The sequence below is a fragment of the Trachurus japonicus genome, chromosome 9 (genome assembly GCF_045865225.1).
Source record: "Trachurus japonicus isolate A0001 chromosome 9, Traja_1.0".
In the NCBI taxonomy this organism is placed as follows: domain Eukaryota; kingdom Metazoa; phylum Chordata; class Actinopteri; order Carangiformes; family Carangidae; genus Trachurus; species Trachurus japonicus.
Window position 1 is genome coordinate 8,618,674 of NC_140915.1, and position 12,742 is coordinate 8,631,415.

General features: G+C 42.3%; 1 protein-coding gene across 1 annotated transcript in view; it reads left to right on the plus strand.

Moving 5' to 3' along the window:
* The first annotated feature begins 719 nt into the window (after window positions 1–719).
* The window catches only part of LOC146980941 (serine/threonine-protein kinase N2-like), a 64,881-nt gene continuing 52,858 nt past the window's right edge, over window positions 720–12,742 (plus strand). The window contains exons 1-4 of the mRNA XM_085785853.1: window positions 720–941; window positions 5,549–5,682; window positions 7,882–8,131; window positions 12,471–12,587. Coding sequence (XP_085641979.1) covers window positions 722–941; window positions 5,549–5,682; window positions 7,882–8,131; window positions 12,471–12,587 — 721 coding nt within the window. The 5' untranslated portion in view covers window positions 720–721. The remainder of the gene's footprint in view (window positions 942–5,548; window positions 5,683–7,881; window positions 8,132–12,470; window positions 12,588–12,742) is intronic.

Consider the following 12,742-nt stretch of genomic DNA (forward strand, 5'->3'; position numbering starts at 1 on the left):
CAACAAACAGGAGGAGGAGGAGGAGGAGGAGGAGGAGGAGGACCGGCTGCTGCAGCAGAGTGAAGATCTAAGTCTCAAGATGTAGGCGCTGCATCCGGAGAAGGAGAAGAGAAGAGAAGAGAAGAGAAGAGCCTCTCGGTCAGAGTGTGTGTGTCTGAGAGTGTGTGTCTGAGTGTGTGTGTGTTGTGCTTCAAGGATATAGTGAAGGTGGAGAGGCGCAACCTGAGAAACCCTCGCTCCTCCTCCTCCTCCTCTTCATCCTCCTCGTCCTCCTCGTCCACCTCCATCCATCCATCCATCCATCCACAGAGGATGAATTAGTCCTTATTCAGCAGCAGCAGCAGGGAGCGAGAGCATCACTCTGAGGTTAGTGAAGCGCAAAGTCATAGCTCCTACATGTCTGTCAGCTGATCCGAACACGCTGTTCTGTTCTCACTTCAGTCCTGCTGCTCCCTCTCTTTGCCACTTGTTTTTTTATTTTTTTTAATATTTTTTTTTAAGCTCCCATAAGGAAACTGAGTGGTGAATGTGTGACAGATGATTTTTCCACATCGCTGTTGCCACTTCTTCTTGTTATTATGGTCAACTATGTGTGTGTTTTTGCTTTGTTTTGCTTTGTTTTGCTTTGTTTTTGTTCGTGAGAGTAAAAAAAAAGCAGTGATGGTGATGATGAAGTGCGGCGTCTTGTCTTGTCTTGTCTTCTGTCGTTATCCAGGATCAGATGTTGTCCACAGCTCAACAGATGCTGCAGGATAGCCGCTCCAAGATCGAGCTGATCCGACTGCAGATTATCAAAGTCACCCAGGCTGGCAGCAGCAGCAGCAGCGGCAGCGGCAGCGGCAGCAGTGGGACCGGTAGCGGTGGCGGCGGCGGTGGAATTGGCGGTGGCGTTATTGGCAGTGATGATGGTGGTGGCAACCGTGACAGCTCCACTCACAGAGGTCAGACTCTTTACACACAGTGACTCTCTCATAAAAGGTCAGAGAAGAGAAGGATGCACGAGGTTTATTCTACTCTATCTACTCTACTCTACTCTATCTTTTGTCTTTATGTAAAGCACATTGAGTTGCCTTGGTATGAAATGCGCTACATAAATAAAGATGCCTTGCCTTACTACACTACATTTACCTTTTTTCTTATTTACCTGTGTTGTACAATTAGAGGATCGACCAATCACTGAGCTTCTTCTAAGTGCGTCAATTAGATCAGTGGTTCTCAAAGTGGGGTCCGGGGACCCTCCAGGGGTCCTTGGGAGGGTTCAAGGGGGTCCTCAACTTTTTCTTGAAATGTTACCTTCTTTTTTCTAGAATTGTAAAAGACAAAAAAAAATTGAGAAATTATTATTCATTTATTGATTTTTTTTTTGATTTTTTTTTTCTAGAATTGTAAAAAAGAAAAGAAAAAAGATTGAGAAATTATTATTATTTATTTATTTTTTAGAATTTTTTCCACTTTTTCTAGAATTTTTAAAAAACTTTTTTTTTGGGAGAAACTAACACTTTTTCCTAGATAATTTGACCTTTTTTTATTTTTTAGGCAAGGCAAGGCATCTTTATTTATATAGTGCGTTTCATACCAAGGTAACTCAATGTGCTTTACATAAAGAAGACAAAACATTTAAAAAGAACAGCATAAAACAGCATAAAACAAACATTTCTTTAAGTTAAAAGCAAGAGCAAAGAAGAAGACAAAAGTAGAAGAGAAGAAAATAGATCATCTTACCTCTTTTTTCCCGAAATTCCTTTATAATATTTCCAAAATGTCACACCATTGGCCCTAATTTGAACATACATTGACTAAAAAAGTAATGTTCTTCAGTCTCAGAACAAATATTTGCGTCAAAATTTTGTCCAATGGGGGTCCGTGGTCTAATTCATGTCAATTTATGGTTCCTTGATGTAAAAAAAAGTTTGAGAACCACTGAATTAGATCCAAACCCATCTGCCTTAACAAACCAGAAATCCATCAGGACTTCAATAAATGAGAAGTGGAAACACAATAATATAATAACAACAAAGTGGAATAATACAAATGAAACAATAGTTAAGTCACAGTTTATTTATAAAGCACATTTAAAAACAACCTCAGTCGACCAAAGTGCTGCACAGTTATAAAAAAAAATACAATATATTTAATCAACTATACTCTAATAATAAATAAAAACAATACAAGGAATAATATGCACTCAACAGATATAAATAAATAATTTAAATAGAACACAAGTTTAATTTGTTATTGAACCATTCAAAAAAATGTAGTACGTAGTTGCTGGAAGTTCATGTGGCAAAGGAATCACTGAGTAGTAGATATTGATAACCGATTCTATCTATCACTTCCTGCACAGTCTGCAATGTGTAAAAACCACATGTTTTTTTTTTCCTACGTGGAAAAAAAAACAACCTGTTAATGTCGCTTCAGTCAGTGTGTCATTTTCTTAGTCGTTATCTTGCTTCTTTCCTGCTGACGTTAATCCAGAAGTGAAACTTATTTGCTAAATGAACGATTTTAGGTTTTAAAAGTTGAGATCCTGCATTTCCTGTGAACAAGTACAGCTTATTTACTCATCTTTTTTAATTTTTTGGTCATAAAAGGTCACGTTCAGAGACACAGAGTAACAGGACAGGAGGATATTTCAGTTCACTTCAGCTCAGACGAAAAAAAAAAAGTCTATCTATCAGCGCTGGTATCAGGAGCCACGTTGGTTGAGCTGCGCTTCCTGCCAACTGCCATCTTTTGTGGGTGTTATTTGTATAATCCAGAAAATGAAACCACTCTGACAGCATTAATAGAGACAGAGAGCGAATGTGACATTTAATTCTTCTGAACGAGGGAACTGTGTGTATAAAAAAACAACCAAAAAACAAAACAAAATATAAAAATGATTCTTGTCCTGATAGTAAAGAGTGTGAAACAAGAGACGAGTCGCCGGTTTCCTCAGCTCGGGTTTCACTGTCCCTGACTCTTGACCTCTTTTTTTAAAAAATCGATTCCTTATGAAGCCGTGAACCGTTTAATTCTCTGTTCATCCAAGTGTCAGCGTAATTAAAAAGCAAAAGAAAACACATTATATTCAGTTTCTGCTGCTGCTTTTCTTCATTATAATAACATGATGGCTGTAAAAGCTTCACAGTCTCTAGAAGCATTTGCCTTTAATAATCCAGGATGCACAAACCAAACCAAACCAAACCAAACCAAACCAAACCAAACCAAACCAAATGTCCATGTTTACATTGAAGAAAACAATTTTCCTCCTGCAGCTCTCTCCTAATTCAAGAAAGTCAGAAATAGTAACCTGCTATTTTAGTTTTAATACCATTTTTACTTGGTTATGAAAGAGATTTTGCAAATTGTACCTGGTGCGTTATTGAAAATATAAAAGTTTACATTTTTTTTTTTTTAAAGCCGTTACATTAATGCACATTTATTAAACATGACCCGCTCCAGAAGTTTAACAGTGCAACTCTTCAGCACAGTCATAAGTGATAATTCAAGTATCTGCAATCAATGTGCACATTTCAGCATGTGTGAATAGACACACAACTAAATCATCCGGTTAGTTAGCAATTCGCGCGATTGCAGGAGACTAACAAGCAGTTAATGGCATGCTTTAAAATGTTATGAATCGATATCGGATCTTTCCAATAAAGAAACTACACAGACCTACCGGTATATCCCAAAATACATCCAGAATAACTCCACAATTAAAGATAAGATAAGATAATCCTTTATCCGTCCCACAATGGGAACATTTATAGCAGCAGACAACAGCAAAGAAATATATATAGTACAGATAATAAACAGCAGAAAAAAGCAAAAGCAGGAAAAGTATAAGTAGTAGTTGTAAGAAAAAAATATGCATATATGCATCGTCTTGGTCTCAGTGGAGAGTCAAGAATAAAACTCTGCCTTTTATCTTTTATCCTGTGGTTTACACAGAGTGAAACACCGTGACAGCAGTGTGTGTGTGTGTGTGTGTGTGTGTGTGTGTGTGTGTGTGTGTGTGTGTGTGTGTGTGTGTGTGTGTGTGTGTGTGTGTGTAGAGATGCAGCTGGATGGATTCAGCAGCTCCTCGACTACGACGGCACCAGAGCAGATGAGGTTATCACAGAGCGTCGAGACGTGGTCGAGGTTTTAGTTTTAGTGATGGAGGTTTTAGTGGAACAGCAGCAGGAGGAAGTCTGACTCTAAATGACACTAGAAGAGTTTTAGTGGCGTTTTAGTTTAGAAACATGAAAATATAGAAAATATAACACATTCTCATTTAATCCTCCTCTTCCTCCTTCTCTCTCTTTATCTTTCTCTCTTTCCCTCCTCCTCATCTCTCTCTATCTTTCTCTCCTCCTCACTCTCTCCTTCTCTCGTCTTCATCCTCCTCCTCCTCCTCTCTCTCTTTTCCTCTTCTCTCTCTCTCCCCTCCTCCTTTTCCTCATTTTCTCTCTTCCTCTTCCCTCTCTCTCTGTCCTCCTCCTCCTCCTCTCTCTCCTTCCTCCTCTTCCTCCTCTCTCTCCCTCCTCTTCCTCCTCCTCTCTCTCTCTCTCCTTCCTCCTCTTCCTCCTCCTCCTCTCTCTCCCTCCTCTTCCTCCTCCTCTCTTTCTCTCCTCCTCATCTCTCTCTATTTTTCTCTCCTCCTCCTCCTTTTCCCTCTCCTTCCTCCTCCTCTCTCTCTTTCTCTCCTCCTCTCTCTCCTCCTCTCTCACTCTCTCCACTTCATCCTCTTCCTCCACCTCCTTTCTCCCCCTCCTCCTCCTCCTCCTCCTCTCTCTCCTCCACCTCTTCCTCCTCTCTCCTCCTCCTTCTCTCTCTATCTCTCTCTCCTCCTCCTCTCTCTCTCTCTCTCTCTCTCTCTCCTCCTCCTCTCTCTCTTTCTCTCCTCCTCCTCCCTCTCTCTCTCTTTCTCTTCTCCTCCTCCTCCCTCTCTCTCTCTTTCTCTTCTCCTCCTCCTTTTCCTCCTTTTCTCTCCTCCTCTTCTCTCTCTCCTTCCTCCTCCTCCTCTCCCCCCCTCCTCCTCCTCCTCTTCCTCCTCCTCCTCTCTCTCTCCTCCTTCTCTTATCTCTCTCTTTCTCTCCTCCTTCTCCTCCTCTCTCTCTCCTTCCTCCTCCTCCTCCTCTCTCTCCTCCTCCTCCCCTATCTCTCCTTCCTCCTCCTCTCTCTCTATCTTTCTCTCCTCCTCCTTTTTTCCCTCCTCCCCCTCCTCTCTCTCTCTCCTACTCCTCCCCCTCTCCCTCTCTCTCTATCTTTCTCTCCTCCTCCTCCTTTTCTGCCTCCTCCCCCTCCTCTCTCTTTCTCTCCTCCTCCTCCTCCTCCTCCTCCTCTCTCTCGCCTCCCCCTCCTCCTCCTCTCCTCCTCCTTCCTCCTCCTCCTCTTCCTCCTCCTCTCTCTCTCTAATCCCCCCCCCCCCCTCCTCCTCCTCCTCCTCCTCCTCCTCTCTCTCTCTCCCCCTCCCCCTCTCCCTCTCTCTCTCTTTCTCTCCTCCTCCTCCTCCTCCTCCTCCTCCTCTCTCTCCTTCCTCCCCCTCCTCTCTCTCTCTAATCCTCCCCCTCCCCCCCAGGAGTCTCTCCGGTCTGCCGTCTGGCCGAGCTGCATCACTACGTGCAGCGAGAGGCCGACGCTCTGGTTCTGGCTCAGGATGTGGTGAAGCAGCTGGAGGGGATCTCCTCCCTGGACCAGGAGGCGCTCGCTGAGGTACCACTCCTTATAATTATCATAATAATAATAATAATAATAATAATAACTTTACTTTCCTACTTAAAGGGATAGTTCACCCAAAATTCAAATTTCACTCATTATCTACTCACCCTCATGTGGACTAAGGGCTGGGAGAAGTTTCAGAATTAATCCGTGGCTTCTCTGAGTTACAGCGGGGCTCCGTGCAGCACTGCATGTCCATATGACGGTTGCGAACGGAGCTCACTTTTCTTCGTCCAGAAAGACACACCAAAAAACATCCAAATACCTCCATAGTGCTCGTCTGTAATGTCCCTCTTGTATTGAAGCCCTGACATGAGAAATTGTTCCGAAAAAAATTAAATAAAGCCTGCCACACACATAAAGATAATCGGGCTGATTTTGCCCCGATTTTCCCCCTTCCGACCACGGACAGACACCGCCCGATTATCTTAAGGTCTTAAGATTATCTTATGAGATTCTCTTGTAGTGTGTGGTGTGCTAAGAGTCAACATTCTCCCGACAATCGGCTCGGAAAACGTTCGGCGCCGATAATCGTAAGTAATAAACATGTTCAATATTTACGATTATCGGGGCCGACTTCGGTGGCCGTTTCAATCAAAAGTCATCTTGTGTGTGGGAAGCCGGTGTTGTGCGGAGAAGCGCCTGCTTGCTGAGCTCTGCATGCTGCTCGCAGCAACAAGCCACTTCTCCACACAGCACCGGCAACCTCACAGAGCCACGGTGCAGCCCTGGTGTTACATGAGGTTCACACAGACATTCACGCACACGGGAGGTTTCCTGATAGTCGATAGCAAAGACAGTAGCGCTCGTAGCCGGCAACAGCCAGCAATACAGCAGCCATGTTTAAACGATCATGTGACCGCCGCTCACAGCCCGTCATGTGACAGCGCACGGCTCCCTATTGGACAGCCGCTTGACTGCTCGGTGTCCGGAGCCACAGACACACAGACACACACAGATGGGATCGTTGTAAAGGCTGAAGTGTCCCGCTTTCATTAAAAAAAAAATTACGTCGCTCTCATTGTCCATTCCGGAAATAGACCCGAAAGAGTAGCTACAACGACACCCCTGGTATCGCTGCTGATGCCAGATTGTTTTCTGACCAGAGGGGTCAAGATTCTGAAAAATCTTATTGTGTGTGGTGTGTTGTGTTTGGAATATCGCAGCACACCACACACAATACGATCAAAACTGTTCAATCACAGATTTTTTATCTTCATGTGTGGGGTCTCTCACAGATAATAAATCGGTTGAGATTTATAAAATCTTTATGTGTGTGGCAGGCTTAAGTCTATGTTTTAAGGTTGTTTGTAGCGGAAGCTCCCAGTGTTGCTCTGCCAGAATCTCGCGTGATTTGCAGAGGCGTGAACTGGGTGTCAATGCAAATCACGTGAGATTCCGGCAGAGCATCACTGGGAGCTTCCGCTACAAACAACCTTAAAACATAGACTTATTTAATTTTTTTCGGGACAATTTCTTGGTGTGTCTTTCTGGACGAAGAAAAGTGAGCTCCGTCATATGGACATGCAGTGCTGCACGGAGCCCCGCTGTAACTCAGAGAAGGCACGGAGGACTCTGAAACTTCTCCCAGCACCTTAGTCTTGAGTAGATAATGAGTGAAATTTGAATTTTGGGTGAACTATCCCTTTAAAAAAGTGTAAATATACATAACCACTTTCTATTGGATCCTGTTGGTTTCCATCACAGTATAATATAAAAAACATTTTACAGACTCTCCCCACATTTACTTTAGTTGTAAAATCAGATATTCAATGTTTTTTTTTTAAAGAATTGTGTTGTTATTTTTGTGGTAATGTTGTTTAAATTTGGATTAATCTGGAACGTCTGCTCCGCGTTACCTCAAAACGATTATTCAGTTATGAGTCTGGACATGGGATGAATGAAACCCAGTGAAAACAATAACGCTGTTGAAGTGAAAACATAAAAACATACAAAGAAAACTTAAGTTTCATGTCGGCTTTTCGGTCGATGTTTCGTTTTTAAAATGTCATATTTAATAAAAGCTAAGATTGCATACGTTTTTTTTAGGGATCATGTTTTTTTGTTTAGTTTTTTTTTTTTTCGTTTGAAGTGGAGCAGCAGAAACCAAAACCCAGAAAAGAAAAAGAAAACCAGAAACTCGGCACATGTGTTTTTTTTAAAGAAAAGTCCGTGTTGATCTTTTCCCGCCAGGCTCAGACTCGGGTGCAGGAGTCGTCACAGAAGCTGCAGCTGCTGCGTCGCTCCCACGAGAGGAGCCTGAAGGAGAAGAACCAGGAGCCACAGAAGGAGGAGCAGCAGGAGGAGCAGCAGCAGGAGGAGCAGGAGGAACAGAAGGAGGAGCAGAAGGAGGAGGAGCAGCTCCATCCGTCCCAACCCCGACCTGGACGTCCTCTCTCCTCCTCCCCGTCCGTCTTCTCCATCAGACCGGCCTCTTTAACTGGTAACAACAACACAGACTGGGCAGCTGCTCCTTCCTCCTCCTCCTTCCTCCTCCTTCTTCTTCCTAATTGACCTCTGGCTAAGCCACGCCCCCAAACATTATGAGCCAATCACAGTGCGCATAGCTAGCCCATACACTCGGACATTCTCTGCTTCCACATCCATTGAAATGCATTGCAGTTAGTCAGTTTTCATTTGTTTTTATATGTTTTTTTCTTGACATTTTAAGTTTAAAATGGTCAAACGGTGTTCATGGGCTACATGCAACTTTGCAAATTTTTTTTTACCTTTTCCCAAACCACATCTCAACCGAGAGAAGTGTCTGCTCTGGATAAAGTTATGCGGTAGACCACAACACCAACTAAACGTGGATAAAATTAACAAGGATGTCTACATCTGTTCTAAGTTAAGTCAACAGCGTATTTGAGGCAACATATTGTCAGAGATGTTTAGATGTTAGCAGCCAGTATCACAACTAAGCATAAAGTCCACTAGCTTAATGCTAACGTATAATGTTAAACTCCATAGACAGGCTAACAGAAATTAGCCCGTCGCTATCGGCGTTTCGCGGCAACCGACAGCCATAGCAGTAAAGCTAAGTGAAGTTTTGGTGACTTCGAGATGATATTTAATCTTTCTGTCTCCAAAAATCATCAACTGCCTCCTGTGAAATGTCTCCTACGGTGACTGAATGTTGACCGTTTGACCGAGTGAGTGGAGGGGGCGGGGCTTAGCCATAGGTCAATTGCCCTATTTGCATCACTGCCCGATTTGTGACTATTAGCTACGTACGGCAACTCCACTTGGACAAACTTAGTTGAATTGACTTAGGATCACTGCCCTGTCTGTGCGTCGCCAGAGACGGTTTATCTTTTTATTTAAAAAAAAAAAAAAAAAGTATTAGTAATGTAAATTGGGGGTTCGTTGTGGTCATGGTATGGATCTTGATGCTCAGAAAACAGGAACAGAGGGCGGACTTTTAGTGTTTACTCTCGTCTTTTCTCGCCGGCCTCATCACCATGACAACCACAAACAATCACAACTACCACAACACTCACTGAATAAACTATTAGGCTAATATATTAACTTTATATGCACTAAATGTAACACCCAAACATATCCCAACTTTACAGTACCGTATTTTAAATTTACAGAACTTTAAGCAGATTTCCGCTTGTACGCAAATCCGGCAGTGCCCTAATGAATTTTGTCCAAGTGGAGTTGCTGTAGACAGCGGTCAAAAATGGCGGCCGGTTCGCGCATGCACAGACCAATATTTACACAAATCGGGCAGCGATGCAAATCGGGCAGTGACACCTCCTCCTCCTCCTCCTCCTTCTTCTTCTTCCTCCTCCTTCTTCTTCTTCCTCCTCCTTCTTCTTCTTCCTCCTCCTTCTTCTTCTTCCTCCTCCTTCTTCTTCCTCTTCCTCCTCCTCCTCCTTCTTCTTCCTTCTCCTCCTCCTTCTTCTTCCTCTTCCTCCTCCTCCTCCTTCTTCTTCCTTCTCCTCCTCCTTCTTCTTCCTCTTCCTCCTCCTCCTCCTTCTTCTTCCTTCTCCTCCTCCTTCTTCTTCCTCTTCCTCCTCCTCCTCCTTCTTCTTCCTTCTCCTCTTCCTCTTCCTCCTCCTCCTCCTTCTTCTTCCTTCTCCTTTTCCTCCTCCTGCTTCTCCTTCTTCCTCCTCCTGCTTCTCCTTCTTCCTCTTCCTTCTCCTCTTCCTCCTTCTTCTCCTTCCTCTTCCTCCTCCTTCTTCTTCCTCTTCTTCCTCCTCCTCCTCCTCCTTCTTCTTCCTTCTTCTTCCTCCTCTTCCTCCTCTTCCTCCTTCTTCTCCTTCCTCTTCCTCCTCCTCCTCCTCCTTCTTCTTCTTCCTCCTCCTTCTTCTTCCTTCTCCTCTTCCTCCTCCTTCTCCTTCTTCCTCTTCTTCCTCCTCCTCCTCTTCCTCCTCCTCCTTCTTCTTCTTCCTCCTCCTCCTTCTTCTCCTTCTTCTCCTTCTTCTTCCTCCTCCTCCTCCTTCTCCTCCTCCTTCTTTCTCCTTCCTCTACTTCTTCTTCTTCCTCCACCTCCTTCTTTTTCTTGTTCTTCCTCCTCCTCCTCCTCCTCCTTCTCCTCCTCCTTCTTTCTCCTTCCTCTACTTCTTCTTCTTCCTCCACCTCCTTATTTTTCTTGTTCTTCCTCCTTCTTCTCCTTCCTCTTCCTCCTCCTGCTTCTCCTTCTTCCTCTTCTTCCTCCTCTTCCTCCTTCTTCTCCTTCCTCTTCCTCCTCCTGCTTCTCCTTCTTCCTCTTCTTCCTCCTCTTCCTCCTTCTTCTCCTTCCTCTTCCTCCTCCTCTTTCTTCTTCTTCCTTCTCCTCTTCCTCCTCCTCCACCTCCTTCTTTTTCTTGTTCTTGTTCTTCCTTCTCCTCCTCCAGTCTCAAGCACAATATTCGTCAGTTTTCCTCCTGCCACAAGAAGCGTTTAAATTTAGAAACTTCCTTAAAAAATTCCTAACAAATCAACCAAAGCTGGAACAGTTTTGGGACTTTAACTTTAAATTGTAACCCCAATACTATTACTATTACTATGAAATTGACCTTTATTTCTGGGCTATTTCTAGACATTATGACGCAACTACTGATGAAGTTGTGCTGGAAAAAACACATGTTTAACATTTCTTCATGTGGTCTATGAAGGCAAAATCAAAACTATTCAAAAACAAAATAGACTCAGACCCCAAAGAGTTAAATTAAAAAGTGTTTCTGCAGTGATGATGACACTCGGATTTTAGTCTTCTGTTTGTCTCTCTTATTTTTAGGTCGGTGTTACTTTCCGTACAATGCGTCACTAATTATACAGACAAACTTAAAACCCAAAATAAACAGTAATAATTCATTATTTATTTCTTATAGAAGCTTTCATTTTTCATCTGTGATGCTTATACACAACATATTATGACGTAGACGGACTTCACATCAGCTCAAACTGCCAAAACAAACTAGTTAATTAGTTAAATAATGATTCAATAAATGAACTACACACTGAAAATGATATTAGAAATAATACAGATGTTAATTATGGAATAAAGTCTGACATAAACCGAGATTTCGCTTTCCTGATTGTATTAATTCCCCACTTTATTTCATTTAAATGTCATTTAATTGCTCATTCATAATTAATTTGTGCTTGTATTTGTGATTATTTTCCTTCCGTACCATCACCACCCTCTTTACTTTCTTTATACATCTCTTCTGTTCGGCCTCCAACAGTTAATTGGATTTAATTACAGTAATAGTGTGTGTGCTAATTGAATAACGTTAGTTTTTTTTTTTCTCTTTATACTGTTCTGTAATTTTTTCTAAAACATTGCAGTTTGATATTTTTTTTAGTCCATTCTCGGTCGACCATGCAGTCAGTACAGATGTTTTCTGTGTCTGAACACGATTCACCATACGCCGACCTCTGACCTCTGGCACTGGATAATCAGGGCTTGTAATCTGTTGGTTTTGGACCGTTCACTTGTAAGCCGGTCACGCTCGCTGCATGAGGCAGAATAAGACCAAAAAAAAACACCAAAATAAAGAAAAACAACCCAAAAAAAAACCCCTTTTGATGATGTAACGCGGAGACAAATCCTGGAGTTGCTGCTCCGTTGGCAGCAGCGACTCGTCCCAGCGGTGGCGGCGAAGTCTGTTCACTGTGCAGCAGAGAAACGGAGAAAATGAGGATGTGGTGGTGACTCACACGGATTTATTTATTCATGCTGTGACAAATGAAGGCTTTTATTTTGAAATGCTGCATTCACTCTCTCAGTTTCATGGCCCTGCAGTGGAAAAACCAAATTAGATTATGTTTTGATGATGTATTCATCAGTGAGAACCGAGCAGAATATTTGTCTTGTTTCTAGTCAAAATGTCATTTCTAGTCAAAACAAATCTCATTATACTTAAAAAAAGAAACATCACATAAAAAGTAGCTTGTTTTCAGACAGTTTTTACTTCTTTAAAGCATATTTTCACATGAAATAAGTAGAAAAATCTGATAGCGGAGAAAGTTTTTCTTTCTTATTACAAGCACAAAAAACTTTGCTTTCACTGGCAGATTTTTCTACTTATTTCAAGTGAAAATTTGTTTGAAACAATCGAAAATGATCTAAAGACAAGTTAATTTTTAGGTGATGAGTCCTATTTTAAGTGTAAAGAGATTAGTTTTGACTAGAAATGAGACATTTTGACAAGAAAAAGGACAAATATTCTTGGAAAGATTTTGAGTTTTTGCAGTGTGCACTTTGATGACCTCATTTATCGTACATTTATTTTAAAAAACAAACAAATAAACACATTTTCTTTGTTTTTTGTTTTGTTTTTTTCAAGGTAAACTTGAAGTCAGGCTCCTGGGATGTGAGGATTTACTGAAACCTCAGCAGGAGGAGGAGAAGGAAGAGGAGGAGGATGGTTCACCAGCGGCTCACCGGACAGATGGACCGACCGGTAAGTGGACGACAGTTTTTTTCTTGTTTCTCAGCTGCGTGGGCGATGTACTTTTTGATTTTTGACAGTCATTAACTAATGCTGCGTTCAAGACAACTCAGAAATAACCAAGAAATTGATAATTTAGAGGTAAATTCATGCAAAACCGCTGATGC